Source organism: Palaemon carinicauda, chromosome 4, assembly GCF_036898095.1.
Source record: "Palaemon carinicauda isolate YSFRI2023 chromosome 4, ASM3689809v2, whole genome shotgun sequence".
Lineage (NCBI taxonomy): Eukaryota > Metazoa > Arthropoda > Malacostraca > Decapoda > Palaemonidae > Palaemon > Palaemon carinicauda.
Genome location: NC_090728.1, coordinates 72,403,027 through 72,423,875, shown reverse-complemented (window position 1 = coordinate 72,423,875; position 20,849 = coordinate 72,403,027). Strand labels below are relative to the sequence as shown.

General features: G+C 40.8%; 1 protein-coding gene across 1 annotated transcript in view; it reads right to left on the bottom strand.

Annotated features, from left to right (window-relative positions):
• Positions 1-3,815: 3,815 nt before the first annotated feature.
• The window catches only part of LOC137640009 (N-acetylglucosamine-6-phosphate deacetylase), a 175,482-nt gene continuing 158,448 nt past the window's right edge, over positions 3,816-20,849 (bottom strand). The window contains exons 8-9 of the mRNA XM_068372360.1: positions 15,750-15,926; positions 3,816-7,885 (exon numbers count right to left, since the gene is read on the bottom strand). Of these exons, the coding sequence (XP_068228461.1) occupies positions 7,644-7,885; positions 15,750-15,926 (419 nt within the window). The 3' untranslated portion in view covers positions 3,816-7,643. The remainder of the gene's footprint in view (positions 7,886-15,749; positions 15,927-20,849) is intronic.

Below are 20,849 nucleotides of genomic sequence, written 5' to 3'. Positions count from 1 at the left end.
TGAACTTAACAGCGACCTGTTCAATAAGATCCCGAAGGCTTCTGCTAAACTAAATCCTAATGCTTCTCCCAAGGCTATTTCTTGGTTGTTGGATAAAGTCCTGCACTTTGCCTCCTTGATAGATAACACCTCTACTTCTCTGAGGGATCTTACTCAAAAGTCTATGTTTTTACTTGCTATGGCTTCTGGTTCTATTCATTGCAATTGTGGCCCTTTTAAGGGACGATGAGCACATTGAATTCTCAGAATTGGGGGACGTGGATCTTTACCCTGATCCTGCATTCTTGATGAAAAAAGAACTTCCCACGAAAGGGTGGGGCCTTAGAAGATTGTCCCACTTCAGGAAGACCCTTCTCTGTGGCCGGTAGAGTGCCCTAAGGCCTACCTGTTAAAGAGCCGGGGCTTTAAGGCGGTCAATTTTTAAACGGGATACGACAGGATCTGATCTTTCTTTGAAACAGCCAGGGTCCAATCTCATCTATTTCATCAGAAGGGCTGACCCTGATAGTATACCATCAGGTCATGACCCTGATAGTATACCATCAGGTCATGACCCTAGGAAAGTTGCCTCTCCCTTAAATTTTTTCCGATCTATGTTCTTTGCAGGCTTCCAGGCTTACACAAGCTGGAAATCTTCATGGGTGTTCTACGAAACATTACTCAAGGGGGGCTGGCGAGCTAATGCCGATTTTTAATGACAGGACTTTGACATTCATACCACTTAATAAAGTGACTTAGGACATCTCCAAACTGCATAGAATTTTTGCCTCTGACCTCCGGTTTTATGATGCCAGGGCAATTTATTCTGAAAATTAGTGTTTTTCAAATTCTATCTCATCCCTTGATAATTATTACTAAGATCTGGGATTACTGCCCTATATAGACCTGATATAGACCTTCAATAATATGAAGAGTTTTTTTCTGAAAGTTATTTTTTGGCCAGATATGAATTTTTTCATTATGGTAAAAAAAATAAACCCTAAAAATCAGGGAAAAGAATTAAGAATAAAAAAAATGAAACAAAAATTGGAAAAAAAGGGCTTCATTTCATTGTTTTATCATGTATATTTACACACACACACACACACATATATATATATATATATATATATATATATATATATATATATATATATATATATATATATATATATATACTGCATTGTAATTGTTCAGTGGTTGTTTTCCTCTTGGGTAAAGGTAGAAGAGACTACCTATGATAAGCAGCTTTTCTAGGAGGTCATTCAAAAATCAAATCATTGTTCTCTAGTCTTGGGTAGTGCCATAGCCTCTGTACCATGGCCTTCCACTGTCTTGGATTAGCGTTCTCTTGCTCTAGGGTATGACGAGAGCGCTTATCGCTTCTTGGCGAGACATTTCTTGAAGAGACAGAAGGCGAGGAAGAGCTAGAACGATGACGTCTCTTCCTACGTCGATTCTCTCTCCGACGAGAACGTCTGGGCGAAGGAGAGGGAGCTCTCCTTTTCCTCTTCTCTCTCTCTCTCTCCTATCCTCCGAGGATGACGAAGACGATGAGGAGGAGGAAAAGGGGGAGGTATCGCGATGATCGCGCTTGCGACGTTGTTTCGTAGAAGCGCAAGCACGGAGCGAAGTAGGTTCCTCGGACGCTGAAGTTCTTACATCTGCTGACACTTCAGCGGCCGCCGATTGCGCCGACGGGATGTTGGCGAGGTCCGGAACTCCCGAAGGTTCCAAAACAGAAGGGACCTGAGGTAAAACTGTGCCTGAAAGGAACTGGTTCCACACTTCCACCGAAGGAGAACCAGGAAGTCCAAGGCACGCCATACCGCTCGTACGTTATCTGGAATCAAAGCGGTAATAGAATTATTTCCGATGATGGAAGAAACTGTCCCACTGGGAGGGGCAACTTGATCCGCCTGACCTGGGGGAATGGGAGTTAAGTCAATGGTGCCGCTCTTCCTTGACTTCCCCCCAGGGGAAGGAGGCAAGGAAGAGATCGAGAGGCCGAAGAAGAGGCCCGAGACTCCTTACCTTTCGATGGCGAACCTGGAGGAAATGAATCTTTCTTGGATTTCTTCTTCTTCCTCTTCATGAACTTATCCCACTGCATTGAAACCATTCTCTACATACTTGGCAGGGGGAGCCTTCAGAACACCTATGACCTCTACACGAAGGGCATAGGGAATGAGGATCCACTTCCGGTGGTGACATGAATGTGCCACAAGATTTCGGGGGAATCCCGGGACACTTCCTCATATTAGAGGACATCACATCTAATAAAGAAAGAAAAAGAAAAAGTTAATAAAAAAACACACTAAAGAAAGGCTAGTCTGCCAGTCAAACAAAAGCAGGAGCAGCGGTGTTACCACTGCGACGGCTAGAATTCGATTGAAGGTACTCAGTAGCTACTGGCCGGCAGTCCCCCACCCCTAACAGGTGGATAACTACCGGCCCGGTCGTTAACGACCTTGTTAAGGTTTTTCTGCCGTATTTTCCAGCTCACGCTAGAATTCTCCTATAGTAAAGAATGAGGGTTTGTATTTAGTGTAGGAACAAATAGACTATACAATACCAGAGCAGAAAATGAGATCTGTGACAAAGCAAGTGAGAAGTTTAACTTGAGGCAGGCTCCTTATCCGAAAGAAAAAGTCTGCTGTTTTCTTTTGTTTACTGGGTGACTAAAATATCTGCAAGAATTCAATACCAATTACTATATATACCATGATTTAAATCACGGAGTTGTACACTGTAGACACGCAACTAATCTACGACACAAGTGGACACTTACTACTGTGTAGTATACAGACTTAAGGCAAGTATAAAAGTGATTATCTTGGAGAAATGATACTAGTTTACTTCATGATAAAATATCTAATTCTACAATTCATTACCATTTACAGTATGATGAATATTTCCATGTCTCAAGAAAGTGACAATATTCAGCAATTTCTTTATTCCTCTACCAGCATTCCATTGAGTACTCTTTTAAAAATAACTTGACAACAGCATTTAAAATAAGCTCTCAATACATCACAGTACAGTAGTCTTATAATATGCACAACAACAACAACCATAGCCTCAAAAATTCTTACTACACCAAAAAACCAACAATTTTTCCATAATATATACATTTCCTAACTTTGCTTCATTATATAAAGTGACTCCACTTCTGTACTATGCAAATATAAATCTTAGCTGTAACTTAAATATAGATTTATCATTAAAATCCAAAAAAGTTCCAATAAATTACTGATCTCATAAAATTATAATGTTCTAATTATGCATGATAGGCCTATAGTCCCTTTGTTGCAGTCACACACACGGTACATGTTTAGATTTTATTTCTTGGCTCTTAATCTCAAAGATTCAATTGAATCTATTGTTAGAGTAAACCCATTTATCATGACTAATCAGTTTCCTTAGCTATCATAAATTTAGATTGCTTTCTCAAAAATATCAGTCTAAAAGACATATCACCAAGTCTTATAATTGGCAAGCTAGACATTCTTAAATTTGTACTGTTTAGCCATACATAAAAGCTAAATTTTGCAACATTTGCAGTTTATAGTACAATGCTTTAATAAGGAATTCTTCATAGGCAAGATAAATATCTGAGTTGCTGAACCATAACTTCATTTACATTAATAATTTTTAAACGTAGCATTGTCATTAATGTAAATAAAGATGCAGGTTAGTAAACCTTCTCATGTATGATAACATTAATAGGTAATCTAACCAGTAAATTATAAAAAGAAAAATTCAAAATTCTATGGGTAAGTATCATATATGATAAACAAGTGCTACTCCAACAATTCATGTATCTATTATATAAGGCCTTCACATTTTTTCCCAGTTCCAATTTTCATTTAATTTTAACAACTGTAACTAATAGTGTTCCTAATGCCTATTTTATCACAGCCAATCAAAAAGACACCTTCAGTTAAATTCAATAAACAGTGTAGTACTAGGGTTGGTATTCAAACATTCCACATACTGTATTAAAATTGTTTACAATACAGTACTGTATACTTACAGGAAGTATAGCATACAAATATCTTAATCTTTTTTTTTTCTTTTTTATAAAACAGTACATTTAAGCAGATGTAAGCATGTACATCAAAATTCAATAAGTACATGTTAACTGGGAAATTAGCAATGTTGTATCTCACTTTTTCAGCAAAAAAAAAAAAAAAAATCATTGACAGAATATGTATAAAATCTAAGTATAAAAATACTACAAAGAAATATGATTATTTGCAAACTACATGTCCTGTATTTATGATGATGCTGTAATTTCTTTCTATATGAAGAGTATGCGCAGTTTAATTTAATGAAAAATTCAATGGTGAGAATTTTCATCAATTCAAAATTATCTTCCACTAAGGTGAACATCATGAGTGACTAAATCTATCTTTTAAATATTGTTTTTTTTTTTTTCATTTTTGTATCATTGAAAATTTCCTCTGCTAACATGAATTTTTTTCACATATAATTAAAAAATTGAAAATTAAAGTTTAAGGAAGTTTGTCCACGTAACAAACTGAAGAATATATGATATTCCTTTCCTAACCATCATAGTAAAAGTAGAACCTTGCAGCAACGGACACTGTCACTACGGACTTCAGATATACCAGACTAAATTCAGGAAACCAGAGTAACATTCAGTTTATATAAGAAGTATATAGTTCAGAGATCTTTAAATTTATTTACTCTACTTATTTATATAAAAGTAATAAAATAATTTACCTTGTTCTTTAATGGTATATCTTTCTTATTCATACCCTATTCAAGGAATAATTCTTTATAAATGAAATCCTTTTTTTATGTATTTCCAAAATACTACTGAAGAATTTTTTTTTCATTTTGTTTACTCCTTTTTAAGAAATTTCGATTTCTTTTCAGCATTTAATATCTACACCTTAAAATGTATTCTGCCCCTTATAAAGAACTTAACAAAGCATAGGCCTAAAAAGCTGTTGGATGATTAGGCTAATGAAAAACACTTAATTCACTATACACTACATGACTAATCAATAGATCTAAACAGTACTTTTATTACCAGATTCAACGCTCTGACTCCCCAATAACCCTTAGTGGGGTATTTGAAAAATAAAGGAAATAATCCTAATTATTGTCTACACAGGAAGACTACTCAGAAATAGGTCACTACGTATAGGCCTATAAATCTGTTCAAACAACTCAACATTAATAAAAAGAAAGTATGAAAGAAAAAAATGGATAGCCTTTGTCTGATAATTTCTTCATAATTTTGTACTTCATTTTAAGAATTTAGTCCAGGCAACCTATCAACCAAAGATATGTCACTAAAAACTGCACTAATGAGATTGTAAACAAATTGTTAAACCATACCTGATTTTGCATTCTTTCCAGGTACATTTAAAGAGTGAACTGTGGTTTTCTTTAATCTGTGATAAATTCTCTGGTAAAGTTGTGGTAGCAGTTCATGTTGAAGATTTCTTTCGTAATCTTCTGTCCGGAAATGGACAGAACAAATCCTGGCATCATTAACATTAATGCTATCCCTACTTTTACATGCAATAATCCACACTTGTGACACCATGGGGTCTTTAGGGAACCTTGTGAAAACAAATCCCTTTCTTCTGGAACTATCAGTGCACCCAAATATGGAACACCCACCCCTGATCATGAGGTGCAACAATGCAATTGACAGAATGACACTCTGACAATTGCAACGCTCAGTTGATGCACTCCAGTGACGTCACTGGAGAGGGAAATTAGCGATCGGATCCCTCGGTGAACACACCTTATGTTATTCTGCTTTGATGAAACCTAAACAAACAAAATGGTTTGCCTTTTGGGCATCGTATGTAGGGAAAATATGATATAGAATTGGTTTTATTTAATCTATTTTGAATTTCTAATCATACATTAAGTAAAATGAAATTGTAATAACATCTTTATATAACCAAACCCTACCTTATAGGCCTGTGCAGATGGTTCCACGACTTAGCAGTCTTTATACAAAAGAAATAAGATGAATTAGAATTTGTCTTATTTTTTACATTGTCCAATCTAAAGGTCGTTTTATGCAAGAGTATATGCAATATTCATATTCAACCTATTTACTTATTCATTTATAAATAAAGTAATCTTGTATACATTATTTTATTATTTTCTTTGACTTAAATATAGGTAAAGCAGTAGCAGTAGTTCCCAGATTACACGCAAGAGTTTTCTAGGGCTATATTCAGTTTTTTTAATAAGGCCCATACCTGAAGTAATCTTTGTTTATGTGAGTTTCATTTTAAGTTTCTCAAGTACTGTATACTCCTTCATTTTCATGAGTGTTAATTAATTTAATTCCTTAATTATGTCATCCAAAGGTGAAAAGCTAAAGTGTGTTAATCTTAGCTGCTCGCATTGATGTTACCCACATGTTTGGCATATATGGTTATGGTAGTCCTATAGCCTATAGGATTTGGTATAATTTTGCTTTGGGGAATTTTTTTGCGGATACAACGGCCTATCAGTGGTACGGGACTTCCTTCCCCTTATTAGTCTGTTACTGTGAGGTTCTACTAAAGACAATAATATAAGAGAAAAATAAGCAATTTTTTTTTCATGGACCTGTAAACTGTACATTCAAAAGCCATTTACTGAATAAGGAAACAAAGACAATATAATTCAATATACTTCAATATCCATAAAAAAGAACAGGAGCTATAAGAATACATATCTAAAGATTAAACTTTTATATAAATGTAACTACTGTATCTGCATCATGCTATTTCTTCTTCTATAGAGCAAAGTGAAGTTTGGAAATTTAGTTTGAAAATCATACAGGTTGCTTAAAACTGGATGTACACTTTTGAAGAATAAACTACACTATAATCCCTTAATCAATAAAATAACAGGAATATTAGATGGATGACAAAAGTTTTCATTTACATTCAATAGAAAAGAAGATACTGTACAATATTATTTGATGTTATATACTAAAGAAATCCTTCTCTGCATGAATACATTTATTTCAGTGGTTTTCTAAAAAAATACAAATGCAACAGCTCAGACTAAAACCTGTGCTATCACTAAGAATATTTACTCAAGTACATGAGTTAATCATTATCACTGAAATTTTCTTCTCAGTTTATACCAAATGGCAGCAAGGAATCAAATATTTACACAGCCTGTCTCTCTCTAAATAACACAATTTAAGGCTACCTTCCAAAATATTTGCTGAATATTGTTTCAAAATTGTTTGATTGAATACGCATTACCTACAAAAAAATTCTTTTTTGTACGAAGCACCATAAATATCAACATCACTGACCTTAAATTCACTCTTTAACACCCAATTACAGTACTTAAGTCAATCAAATTCAAAAGTGGTTTTCACTAAAGTACTATATAAAAATAAATTCTGCTGATATTCAAGAATGCTAGAAGTCAATATAATGTGTTTAAAAATAAAGCCATCTAATATTCTATGTATAGAAAAAGAAATGCAAACAAATGTTGGACACTTTAACGTTAGTACAGTACTGTATTTGTAATACAGTAGTAACTTCCTCTACAGATCATTGACAAATGAGATCCTTTAATACTTTCTCTCTCAAAAAAATTTTGCCATAAGCATGTCACAAATATATGCCTTTAACAAGAGTTGAAAGAAGTAAATCCTATTTTATCATGACTTCTTCGGAGAAATTACGATGCACTGGCTTGAGTGAATGAGCATCATTCGCCGAATACACACATTCCCCAGCAATGAAAGTATGAAGGACTTTCAAAGGACCTTTGTCACACAAAAATACAAAGTCTGCATCAGTGCCAAAGTCAAGGGTACCTTTCAAGTGTTTAATACCCATGGCTTGTGCTGGATGTAAAGTGGCTGCTTCAATGCCTTCAACAATGCTTACACCTGAAATTAATCAATTGTAATAAGTTGGGCAACACATTATTTGGCCAATGCCATCTTTAATGTTGGATATCTTTTAATAACATTAATTTCAACTTCTTTAAATAAAAACCCTTTCTAGGTTTTATAACTCAGTACGAGGATATTCATGTCTGAAATCAACATGACAAATTCGGAGATAATTTGTATTTTTCCTCAACTAATACAAACCTCGAGTTATTTACGTGGATTATCTTTCAGCAGCAGCTGGAGGTAACCATTAGACTTTAATTGCCAGGTGGCACCCCTTGAGCGGGTAGGTTGGGGGTGGCTGGGGGTGTATCCAGCCGCCTCTATATACACTCTCACAGCAGTGAGAGACGTCACTTTTAATTGCAGGCAGTACTTCTGGAGGACGACAGGTGATGGCGGGCCAATTTATATAAATAAATACAGGTTTGTATTAGTTAGGGAAAATACAAATTATCTCTGTATTTGTCATTTGTTCCCATACTAACAAGCCTTCCATGTTATGTGGATGACTCACTCTTAGGTGGGTGGAAGTCCTAGATCTGGCATGGATATTGACCCGGTTTTACCTAGTGCAGTATATGACTGTGGTCTAGGGAAAACTTTGACACCTCGCTGAAATATATCAAGTGTGTATACTCGCGGCCTGGGTAATAGAGGTTGTTAATTTATATGAACGCCTTCGAATTCATATAGGAAAACAAGACATATCCCATTGTTCCCTCACAGGAGGCAATGGGGACGAGTACAGTATAACAGTTTTTATAACTTACACTGGGCTACACAAGGGGAGTGATAATTACCTGCAGAGGTTGAAGCCAGCTTGCAGAGGGACCCATGGTGCTGTAACCCAAGGGAGGGTAAGATAAAGAAAGGAAAGCCAGACATGCTTCTCATTCATCCCAGTCTTAACCCAGGTAACCAATGCCCTCAACCAACTGCTACTTGTCCATCAAGAAGCCTGAGGTATCTTAAACCACTTGTTGAGCAGCCACCACAGGGCCGATAGTGAACATATTGAATCTCCTGTGGGTCACGTCTTAAGTAATGAGCTGTGAGGGTGGTCCGTCTCTTCCACACGCTCGCTTGGAGAACTCTTGCAACACAGAAAAGTTGCACTTGAATGCCAGAGAAATACTGATTCCCTGACATCATGGGCTCTATGTTGACGAGCCTGAGGAGGATCAGGAGCCAAGGCTCTTTCGATTACTTGGCAAATCCAGGAGGAAACCCTGTTTTTTGGTGATCCTCCTCTTTTCTCTCCCTGAACTAACAAACAGAGGTATTAGTCTGGGCCATGTTGCTGCAGTGCATTTAAGATAGTATCTCAAACTCCTCACTGGGCATAGTAACAACTGATCTGGGTTACTGGTTACAGAACAAGGGCCTGAAAGGGCCTGAAAGGGCCTGAACCTATGGTCTAGCACCCCCAGATTTTAAGTCTTAGCAATAAATTCAGGGACGAAGCTGTGTGTCATTTTCCCCATCCCCTTGAATGGGTGATGTCATACGAGAGGCCATGAAGTTCACTGACTCTCTTTGCCGAGGCTAAAGCAAGCAGGAACGCCATCTTCAAAGTGAGATTTCGGTCAGTTGCATGGCGTAATGCTTTGTAAGGGGATCCTTTCAAGGATCTCAAGATGCAAACTGACTGGGGGCAAGTGATCTCATAACTCCGTATGAGTAAAGAAAGCTCCAATAAAGAGGAAATATCCACTCCTTTCAGGTTAAAGGCAAGGCTTAAGGCTGAGTGATAGCCTTTCACCGCCGAGACTGAAAGGAGCTTTTCCTCCCGAAGGTATACATGAAACTCCGCTATTATTGGAATAGTGGCATCAAGTGGAGAGATATTCCTTCCACGACACCAACCACAAAATACTCTCCATTTTGCCTGATAGACTGAGGCTGAGGACCTACGCAAGTATCCGAACATTCGCTCTGCAACTTGTCTTGAAAAGCCCTTCTAAGAAAGGAGACACTGGATAGTCTCCACGCATGAAGTCGAAGCGAATGCATGGTTTTGTGGAAGATGTTCGTGGAGGGAGCTCTCTCGGTAGATCTACTAGAAGTTGCAGGAGGTTCGGAAGCCACTCTGCATAATGCCATAGCAGAGTTACAAAGGACATTATTAGATCTTTGGAGGCTCTGGTCTTGTTGAGCAGTCTTCTCATCAGACAAAACGGGGGAAAGGAGTACACGTCGATGATGTCTCACCATTGTTGAAATGCATCTTGCTTTAGAGCCTGAGGGTCCAGGACTGGAGAACAGTACAGCGGAAACTTGCTGTTCCGAGATGATGTGAACAGGTCTACAGGCGGGGAACCCTACAAACTCAGGACTTTATTGGCTATCTGACAATTCAAAGACCATTCAGAGCTTACTATCTGAGTCACACTGCTCAGATTGTTCGCAAGCACATTCCTCTTGTCGGGAATGAATCGAGCTGATATAGACACCGAATGTTCTTCTGATCATCTGAGGATCTTTACTGCAAGATGGCATAGAGGCTGCAAAAAGGTACTGCCCTATTTGTTTATGTAAGTAACTACTGTGGTGTCGCTCATCAACACTACAGAGTGACTTGCCAGCAACTGTTGGAACTGATGAAGAGCTAGGTAAGCTGCTCTCATCTCTAGAAGATGTGCTGGTACCTTTCTGACTCTGACCAAAGGCCAGCGATCGTATGGAGCAGTAGGTGAGCACCCCACCCTTCTTTTGATGCATCTGTGAAGAGCATCAAATCCGGAGGGAGAACGAGAAGATTCTGGCCCCTTCGAAGGTTTTCGTCTACCATCCACCAACTCAAATTCGTCACCTGATGCTGAGTTATAGGAACTCAGGTGTCTGGTAGATCAGAGTGTTGGTTCCACACGGACTTCAGCTGCCACTGCAGGGATCTTATCCTGAGGAGGCCATTTGGAACAAGATGGATGAGAGAGGTTAGATGGCCTAACAGGTCTCAACCAATGAGAGGCTGGAAGAGCTTCTTTCCTGAGGAAGGGTGTGGCCACTTCCTTCAGTCTGTGTACTCTTTTGTCTGATGGGAAGACTTTCTCTTGGACGATGTCTATGATCATACCGAGGTATACCAGTCCCTGTGAAGGTTGCAGCAATGACTTCTCGTGATTTATCAGAACCCCCAGATCCTGACAAAACTCGAAAAGCATGTCCCGGTGACGATCAGCCAGTTGTCCAGATATCTGAGGAAACGGATGCCGTTCCTGTGAGCCCAAGATGACACTAGAGTGAAAACACTGGTGAATACCTAAGGAGACAGATGGATTGGGATGTGGAAGTACAGGTATGCGTTACTCAGATCCAGTGTGCACATGAAGTCCATTGGACGAACCGTTTGGATGACCATGTCTGCTGTCTCCATTCTGAACTGAGTATGTTCAACAAACTTGTTCAGAGGGGAGAGATCGATGACTGAGTTCCTGCCTCCAGTCGTCTTTTTCAACAGAAAAATTTGACTGTAAAAGCCTGGGACCCGTCCGCAACCTCAAGGCCAGCTCCTTTGCGGATCCCTTCGCATAGAAGCTTAGACGCACTGGATCCCGAGTCAGAGGAGGGAGAGATTGATTGAGCGGGACGCGATACCCTTGGGCGATCACTTCGACCGTCCAGGGATCTACCCCGTGGAGCTGCTTCCTCTGCCAGCTGTGCTTTAGGCATTCTCCCACAGGTGGTAGGTGATGAGGAATGCCATTCCTACTGGGAGTGACCACTCGGCCACCTCCCTTTCCTCCCTTCTTTCCTCTGAAGGCCTTAGATCCCTTCTGTCTTTAGGATGGAAAGGGCCGCTTTGACAGTTTAGAAGGTCCAGAGGACCTAGAAGCTGGTGAGTAGAGGAAGGTGCTTGCTGAGACCGTGAAGACTAGGAAGGTCTACCATAGGTCAGCGATGCTATGGCCCTACGGAGGAGAGAATCGTTTGACGATTTCCTCCATCACTCAGCAGCCCTCTCTATCTCTTCCGGAACAAAGAGATGAACCCTCGAGGGTGGAATTCCTCAAACGAAAGACTTCCACTTTCGGCACCTGTTTGTGGAACCTACCTAAGATGGTATCCCTTCTCTTAAGAATGGTGTTCGCCCACAGGTTGACGACGTGATGCGATAGGAACTTAAGAGTCTGAGTACCTGACAACAGGAAAGAGTCCATAGTCTTCCTGGCCGACTCCTTCGGAAGATCATGGGAGTGAACCATGAAGCCTAAGGATCCCAGCCATAAATCAAGCCACGAAGCAGCCTGTATGGGGTACTTCGCGCCTCTCTCTATGTTTAGGAGCCCGACTGCCGAGAGGGAGTCCTTCAGAGAGGAGAGGGTCTGAGTCAGTACACCCTTCGTTAGGGACTCTACCGAAGTGTCGAGGGTCATGGTGGAATGTGGTTCCCCTTCGATCTCGTAATACTTCCTTTGTAAAACAAAAGGAAATAGAAGGGACTGAAGGAGGAACCTGCTCTAAAGGAACTAGAAGTTCCAGCTATTTGGGCTATAGCTTTCCTTTTGGCTGTCAAACCCTCCAGGGCAAAGCTGCACTGGACCTGGAATGCTTCTGGGTCTCAAATATCTCATGAAGAACCATATCGTTCCCTTACTGGATGGTGGAACCAGGAGTAGACAGCCTGTTGATGGCCCTCATACCAGCAAGGATCTGCTAAAAGGTATGTTCTGACTTATGTCTCTCCTGTTCGGAGTGATAGTTCAGACTGGCCGCCTTTCGAAGATTCTCATCTTCTGAGTCTAAGGGATCGTCTCCCTCCAAGCTCACATCCAGAGCCTGGGGTAAGTCAGGGTCGTCAACAGAATCACAGGGAGAGACCCGCCACAGGGGACTGTCTCTGTGCATCAGCCATTCTAGCTTCCCGTGCCGCAGCGTTCTTAGGTTTCGTCTTCGTGTCCTTCAATTCCCTACGCACAGGACGTTCCTCCCCGGTCTTAGAAGGGGAGCTTGAGAGGTCTTCGAGGCACTTGACAAAGCCTTGGCAGTAGGAGCTAAAGGCTCTTCCTTGGGAGGAGGTACAGAAACCGGATGTTGGTTCAGATGGCACTACCTCAATTTATTAAGGGTTGAAGGGATGGATCGTGATCTCCCTGGCTGAGACTATATCCCTACTCGTCCTAGGATGGATAATATCAGCGTTAGGTGCTGTTATGCCTCTCATCCTTCTCTTCTGCTTCTTAATGATGACCTCCTTTACCTTTACTGGCATAAAAGGTAAGTTGGCCATATAAGGTTCAGAAGGAATTGGACCGTCTGCACGCGATCGGGGTAGAGGTAATCTGCGCGCTCTGTCTGCCATCGACTTCCTTCTAGGGTCCTGACTCCCAACTGACGAAAGCGAGGAGGGTTCCAGGGGGGATGGTAGGGGCTGCCTTGACTGAGACAGTCGGAGGTTGTGACGGTGTAGAGGCCACATTCAGAGTCTTCAGGAGGGTGGTCATGAAAGTGTTCACCCATAGAGGAAGCTTCGGACCTCTAGGGTAAACTCTGGAATTCCCTAGGAGAGTGTTCTTTGGGTGAAACTCTATAAGGAACTCCAGTCAACGGAGGTGATAACCTCTGAGGCAGAGGAACACGTTCTTTCAGGCATGAAGGAAGGTCCGGACTAATAGGAACGTTCACAAACCTATTAGACGGCTCCTTGAACCCTTCTGGGAAGGGTGTCGGTTTTCCGCTGGAGGTGGTAGATGCAGAGGGACGAGGCGAAGGTGTTGGTACTGCACTAGATTGCAGTTCCGACACATCTGCTCGTGAATCGCTTGTGGATATCGCCGATTTGCTCGTGAAATCGTGATATTCATGCAAGAAATAGCGAGTTTCAAGCGTCAACTGACTTGATTCCCGAGCAGCAGTGCTTGCAACAGGAGACACAGAGGAAGAGGAAGGTCTAATGCCCTTCTGCTGCGCCAGAGAAGCACCTAGGCCCGACGAAGATGGCAGAGGAGGCCTCCGAGTAAGGACTACTTTAGTTGGAGAACACGTCAAAGTGGGATGTGTTTCCAAACATCGCGTAGGCGAACGCTTTGCAAGAACTCCCCAGGCGGTGAAAGGCACTGGGGGTTTACCTCTAGTCTTCAGGTCCTGTCCGAGGTCTTTTGGAAGGTCTGGTTGACGGGCTATGTGTTGATGGACTGCGCATACGCCTACCTCTACCTCTAGACAAGGAACGTCTAGACCTTGATCGTGAACACGCTGTTCGTGATCATGAACGAGATGTTCGTGATCATGAACGAGATGTTCGTGATCATGAACGAGATGTTCGTGATCATGAACGAGATGTTCGTGATCATGAACGAGATGTTCGTGAACGAGAGCGTTTAGTTCTCGTTCGAGAACGGCGTGAAGGTCTCGAATGCCTAATTCGTGAAAGTGAGCGTTGGCCTTGCGATCGAGAATATCGTTCTCGTGAACAGTACCCTCGCGAGCATGAGTGTGTCCTCATGAACAGGAGCATCATCCTCGCGACCGTGACCAGCATTCTCGTGATCCAGATTGCACAGATCTAGAACGCGAGCTTCTGGACCTAGGTCAAGACTTTGCTTGTGATCGTGTAGAACACGATCGCGAGCCTTGTCCTCATAAAGAGGAACGCATCCGAGGAGAACGTTGAGACCTGCGGTCTCGTGAGCGCTGGGCTCTAGAGCATGAACGCCTTCTAGAAGAAGAGCGCTCGGATCGTGATGACCTACGATCCAAGAAATCTTCCGATCGTGCTGATGGTAAGGAGCGCTGGTCCCCTGAAGATCTACACCTGTGGGGAGAGATAAAGGATTGAAGGTTAGGGGACAACGAGGTCCCAGGATGGAGAGAGGGTTCGTCGTCAGCAGAGTCTGTTGGAGAGGCGAACACAAGCGATCACCTCCTGCACGTGTGGAAGGGCCAGGAGAAGGTAACAGATGGACCTTGCACAGTTCCAGAGCGTGAGATGTCGACAGCTCCGGAGAAGGGTCCTTCCTGGCACCACGGTGAAGAAGGCACAGCAGCTCCTACTTCGAAGGGGGTCCCAAAATCCCTAAGGATGACCACACCCGCAGCAGATCTGAAAGGAAGAATGGCTCGCCAGCGGCTGGAGAAGTTGCTCCTCTAGGGGAAGCAACAATCCCCCCAGTACCCCAGGGTTGCCAAGGAGTTAATCGATCTGTGCTCCTACTCGATCGTCCCTCATAAGAGTGCAAGCGAGAAGGAGCTTTTGAGAGAGATTTGGGGATGAGAGAAGAAGAATGCACTCTGCTTGCCCTTGAGGGAGAACAGTTGCGATTCGTCTTCTTCCTCCATACACTGCCCAAATTTCTCCCATTGGGAGGCAGACCACTGCCTACACTCTGCGCAGGGCGAACCCTGCTCGCATTGATGCCCTCGGCAAGTAGGACTCATAGAGTGCGGGTCGGTCTCCGACGACATGAAGGTCCCGCAAGCGGCACCCTCACACCCTGGACAAGTATGATGAAGGCAATCGCAAGAGAAGACACGCACACCTGAAAAGAAAAAGCAAAATTGAAAAAGTCAATGATAGTCAGGAGAGTGGACACGTCCGATCTCTAATCTCTACTGAGCCAAAAGAAAAAGTGACGTCTCTCACTGCTGTGAGAGTATATATAAAGGCGGCTGGGTAGCCCCCAGCCAGCCCCAGCCTACCCGCTCAAGCGTTTAGGCAGAGTTGCCACCTGGTAATTTAAAGTCTAATGGCTACCTCCAGCCGCCGCTGAAAAATAATCCACTTAAATAACAGAAGATTTGTTAGTATGGGAACAAAGTTCATTAAAAATATGCTAAAAAGATAGAAACTACTATTAGGCCCATCAAGTAAAATACTAAAACAATATGAAACATCAAGCCATAATCCTCAACATACCTGCATCATGAATGAAATGACGAATGCATTCATCCATTGTCACAATCGAGCCGGCTAAGGTTTCAGTACCTTGTAAGAGGGCTCTTTTCCCTTGCACTGTAACTTGAAACTGACCCAAGGTGTGCTCTCCTTCACCCAGCCCCATTGCAGCCATTGCATCAGTAACAAGAACTAGACCTGTTTCAATAAAGGTGCATGTTATACCAAAACTTTTTTGCAATCTATAAAGATGGTAATTTTTACCTATCTGTGTACGTCAGAAAATCACCAAAAATGTCAAGAATACTTTACATACAGTTAGACCTTCCCATTCAAAGGTTGAAATTTTGTAGATCCGATTATTTGTTGGGAGGACATGAAATATCATTTAAGTACTAAACATGGTTATTTGCAGATCCCCTCACTATGACCGTATTCAGGAGAAAGTGGAATCCTCTCTGCTCTACATTGCAAGTTGAATATGTGTATCGCTGAGGAAAAAGGATATAGCACCACTGAAACCCTATGGATCATTTAATAATTTCAAACAGCAATTTTCACAAAAAAAAAAAAAAAAAAAGATGACTGGGGAGTCAACATAGCTGGACCAAGAGGCAGTGGAAGCTTTCCTTTCGGTAGCGAGATATATTATTACCACAAGCTAAAGCGAGTGTAGTCATCAGGTTTGTGTGTTCAATGTTTGAGCCATACAAAAAGTGCACAGTACCTCTAATAATATGTATTTCACATTGAAAATACCAGTATCTTTAATCTATTTTAGATCAAAATCTTGAAAGAAATTCAATGTAAACCTAACTGGTGTACCTAAATTGGTAATTACTGTAATGTTTACTAGTACTGGAATATAAAAGTTAATACTGTAATCAAAATATTGTAATTATTGCCTAGCAGGTTATTCTGGAATAAGATGCCACAGAGAACTTTCATTGATAAAGAAGAAAGCCATGCTTCCTGTTTTAGGGCAGCCAAGGACATGTGGGCTAAAAGCTTGTAGAATTTTGAGTGTCTGATTAAATAAATGATTTCTTTTTTCCCAAGATCTAATTTAAACGCAACCTTATTTCTACTTTATTTTTTACATTTAATTGATAAATGAGCATTACCTTCTGATATCAGCATAAATCACATTCTAATGCTGCGTGTGGCTTTTCCTTTGTCTCTCCAGCTGAACTTAGATATTGTTTGTTAATGTCATAGGTCACCTCATCCATCCTGCCTTTATTATTCACAAGTCAGTATACTAATGTGCATTCTAATGTCAAAGCAAGAACATACTATCAAATCATTGAGTACATAATAAGATGCTATGGCCAGTGAGCAACGTTCTGAATTGGTTACACAATTGTTTCCTACCAGAGGTTAACCAGTACCTGCAGCAACTACATTTGAATTTCAAAGTCCTGCAGACTTTTTACAATGTTCATGGACATTCAAATTCTGCGTAGGTTCTCCATGATACAGTACTGCAGAGGTAGTGTTCTTTCCTTCCAACAGCACATCATTTATCCAGCTGTTGTACCAAGAGGCCATTAATAACTTTAAAACCTTTTACAACAAAGACATACTGTAGTAGGTTGGCCAGGGCACCAGCCACTTGCTGAGATACAACAGCTAGAGAGTTCTTGGGTACCTTTGACTGGCCAGACAGTACTAGATTAGATCCCTCTCTCTGATTACAGCTCATTTTGTCTTTACCTTTAAATACACTGAATAGTCTGGCCTATTCTTTCCACATTCTCTTCTGTCCTCATACACCTGACAACACTGAGATTACCAAACAATTCTTCTTTACTCAAGGGGTTAACTACTGCAATGTAATTGTTCAGTGACTTCTCTCCCCTTGGTTAGGGTAGAGGAGACTCTTTAGTTATGGTAAGCAGCTCATCTACGAGTACACTCCAAAATCAAACCATTGTTCTCTATTCTTGGGTAGTGCCATAGCCTCTGTACCATGGCCTTACATTCTCTTGGATTAGACTTCTCTCAATTGAGGGTACACTCAGTCATGCTGTTTTATCTTATTTCTCTTTTTCTTTGTAATAGAAGATTTTATAGTTTATGTATGAAATATATAATCTAATATTGTTACTGTTCTTTCAATACTTTTTTGATTGTCCATTAATTCTCTTGTAGTTCATTTATTTCCTTGTTTCCTTTCCTCACTGGGCTATTTTTCCCTGTTGGAGCACTTGAGCTTATAACATCTTGTTTTTCCAACTAGGATTATAGCTTAAAATAGTAGTAGTAGAAGTAGTAATAATAATAATAATAATAATAATAATAATAATAATAATTATCATTATTATTATAATAATAATAATAACAATAGTAATAATGATAATAATGATAATAATAATAATAATAATAATAATAATAATAATAATATGATGGCCACATTTCAATTGACGATGGATGATGATCCTGATCTGGAAATTATGCAATATCGGAAGTTTCCAAACAGAGGTTAATAATAATTCTTCAAGGACATGAAGCAACACAGTAAATTCCTGCTGGAAATTTTTGTGGCCTGAATGTGTTTAGGTATCAAGACCTTTGGTCCTGATGATGCCTGCAAGGAAATGGCGAAGAAGATTGTGGCACTGGCACAGAGAGTGCCCATCAAAGGCTACCCTGATATGGCTGAGGACAATCTATTGGAAATGCTTGAAGGGCATGATGATGTGCTGACCAAGGAGGACCTTGATGAAGAAAAAACAAATTTTGTTTTGAGCAAAGCGAAAAATCTATTTTTGGGTGATATGGCCATGTCGTCCTGAGGGAAGGTTCCTTTAGGCAGCTTTCTAAGGGATATTTGGCTACAGTGATACTCCCAGAGAATTAACCACAGGTTTCCAGAATTCAAATATAACTTTTAAGGATATCGCATATCAGGGGACGTATTTCTTGATACGACACATGGCAATCTTCACCCCAAAAAGATTTTACGCTTTGAGGGGGAAGTGGCGAAATTGAAGGGGAGCCATTATCAAGGTTATCCGGTGGATCCCCTCCCCGTACTACTACGGTGAACTATTCCTTGTTGCATTTAAGCATGGATAGCCGCAGATAGAGTAGTTTCAGGTTGGGACTTTTGTTACATAGTTGTATACTCCTTTTTTGAAAGAAGGGAGGGTCCATCAGGACAACATGACCATATCACCCAACAATAGATTTTTCGCTTTGCTCAAAATCCGTTTTTTGGGGTCAGCCATGTCGTCCTGATGGAAGTTTACCAGAAAATTACTTGAAAGTACTATATCTGTGGGTTTGTATAAGTGCCTTAACTTTGACTGAGTTCCTTATATGGTCTCCCAGACCTTACATATATGACATTACCGTTATTGGTCATATCCGCTAAGTTTGGAACTACTTTAGGGCTTCCTGCCCCCTGCAGGGAAATTGTCGATATCAACTATAAGGCGTCAAAGTCTGTATTCCATAGGAACAAAGTGTAACTTTAAAGATTGCCAGGTTGTTCTTTCGGAGGTTATACTCTCAAGTATGTTATTTTAGGAAAAAATTAAAGACTCTGGATCGTTTATTCTTATTCATGAAGGGCGAATAAGATGCAGATACATTTTATATATATTTTATTTGTATAGACAAATATAAAAATACAAAAGCAAAATGTATCATAAATAGAATCCTTGTGACATATTTACATCTTTGGGTATATATATTTTTAACCTGTAAGGGAAGAAATACATATATTATAGAACATCCATAGGTGCCACTCACTATTGTGAAATTACTTGATTGATTTCACTTAGATGTTGGATATGTCTCAACACTGTGTACAAATGTTCACACGGCACTGGTGTTATTGGTTAGATTCTACACCTATATAGAACAGTCCGAAATTCACCATAGTGACTTTCATTAAAAGGTATTACACTCAAAGATGCTAATATCTGTTCAACCAGTCCACTGTTAAGACCCAAAACAGTCCACTGTTCATCGCAGCACTAGAAGACAGGTTTTATAACACTACCTGCCGCCACCACAAAGTGTTTTATTTCATGCACTTGCTTTGCGTAATGCTTATAGAAAACTCTAGAAGATTTCCACCCCGTATATGAGCGGAGTCTATCAAAGTCCATATGTTGAAAGAAGTTCAACGAGGAAGCAACTTTTCTAGGATCGTGACCTGCGGGTGTACTGTCAGGATCCGCTCTGCGAATAAAGTAGGTGAGTTTTGCCCTCAGTTGTTTTAAGGATAAGTTTGATCCTGAGGTTTCGCCTAGGAAGAGCTGTCCCTACTTGAAGTCTGAAGTTCTTTGAAGATAGACCTTAAGACACTCTACTGGACATAGAGAGACATCTTCCTTCAGAGGGCAGATTCTCCAAGGACTCCACCTTTTGGTGGACAGCTTGTTTTTGGCGAGAAAGGTAGGATCGGGAAAAAGATTCAGTTCTCCCACTTTTGTAAACTGAATATGGCCCTCGTTTTTAGATAGGGCCACTATTTCACTAACTCTAGCCCCTGAGGCTATAGCAAACAAGAATATCACTTTCTGTGTTAGATCCTTTAGGGTACAATCTTCGTTGTTCAAGTTTGAATCATAGTGCAAGACTTTGTCCAAGGACCATGATATGGGCTTTGGAGGGGTTGCTGGTTTGAGTCTGGCGCATGCTTTCGGAATCTTATTGAAGATTTCGTTTGACAAATCCACCTGGAAGGCGTAAAGAAGAGGTCTAGTCAAAGCTGACTTGCGCGTAGTTATTGCGGTGGAAGCCAGGCCTTGTTCATGAAGGTAGATGAAGAAGGAAAGGCAAAAGTCTATCAAGATTTTTGCCGGTCTGTTTGCTTTGACAAAGGAAACCCACTTCTTCTAAGATGATTCATATTGTCTTCTGGCTGACTTTGACTTGTATTCTTCTATGAAGTCGATGTTGTCTTTTGAGATCCCGAACCTTTTCTTAGCTGCTAGGGCGAGAAAATCATGAGATGTAGGTTTTAGGTTCTCAATGATGAAGCGTAGACAGTCGACTTCTGAACCAGTTGGGATAGAACTGGACTCGGTAGAGGAAACAGCTTCAGCTTCAGTTCTATAACTAGAGGGAATCAGTTGCTTCTGGGCCATTTGGGGGCCACTATTG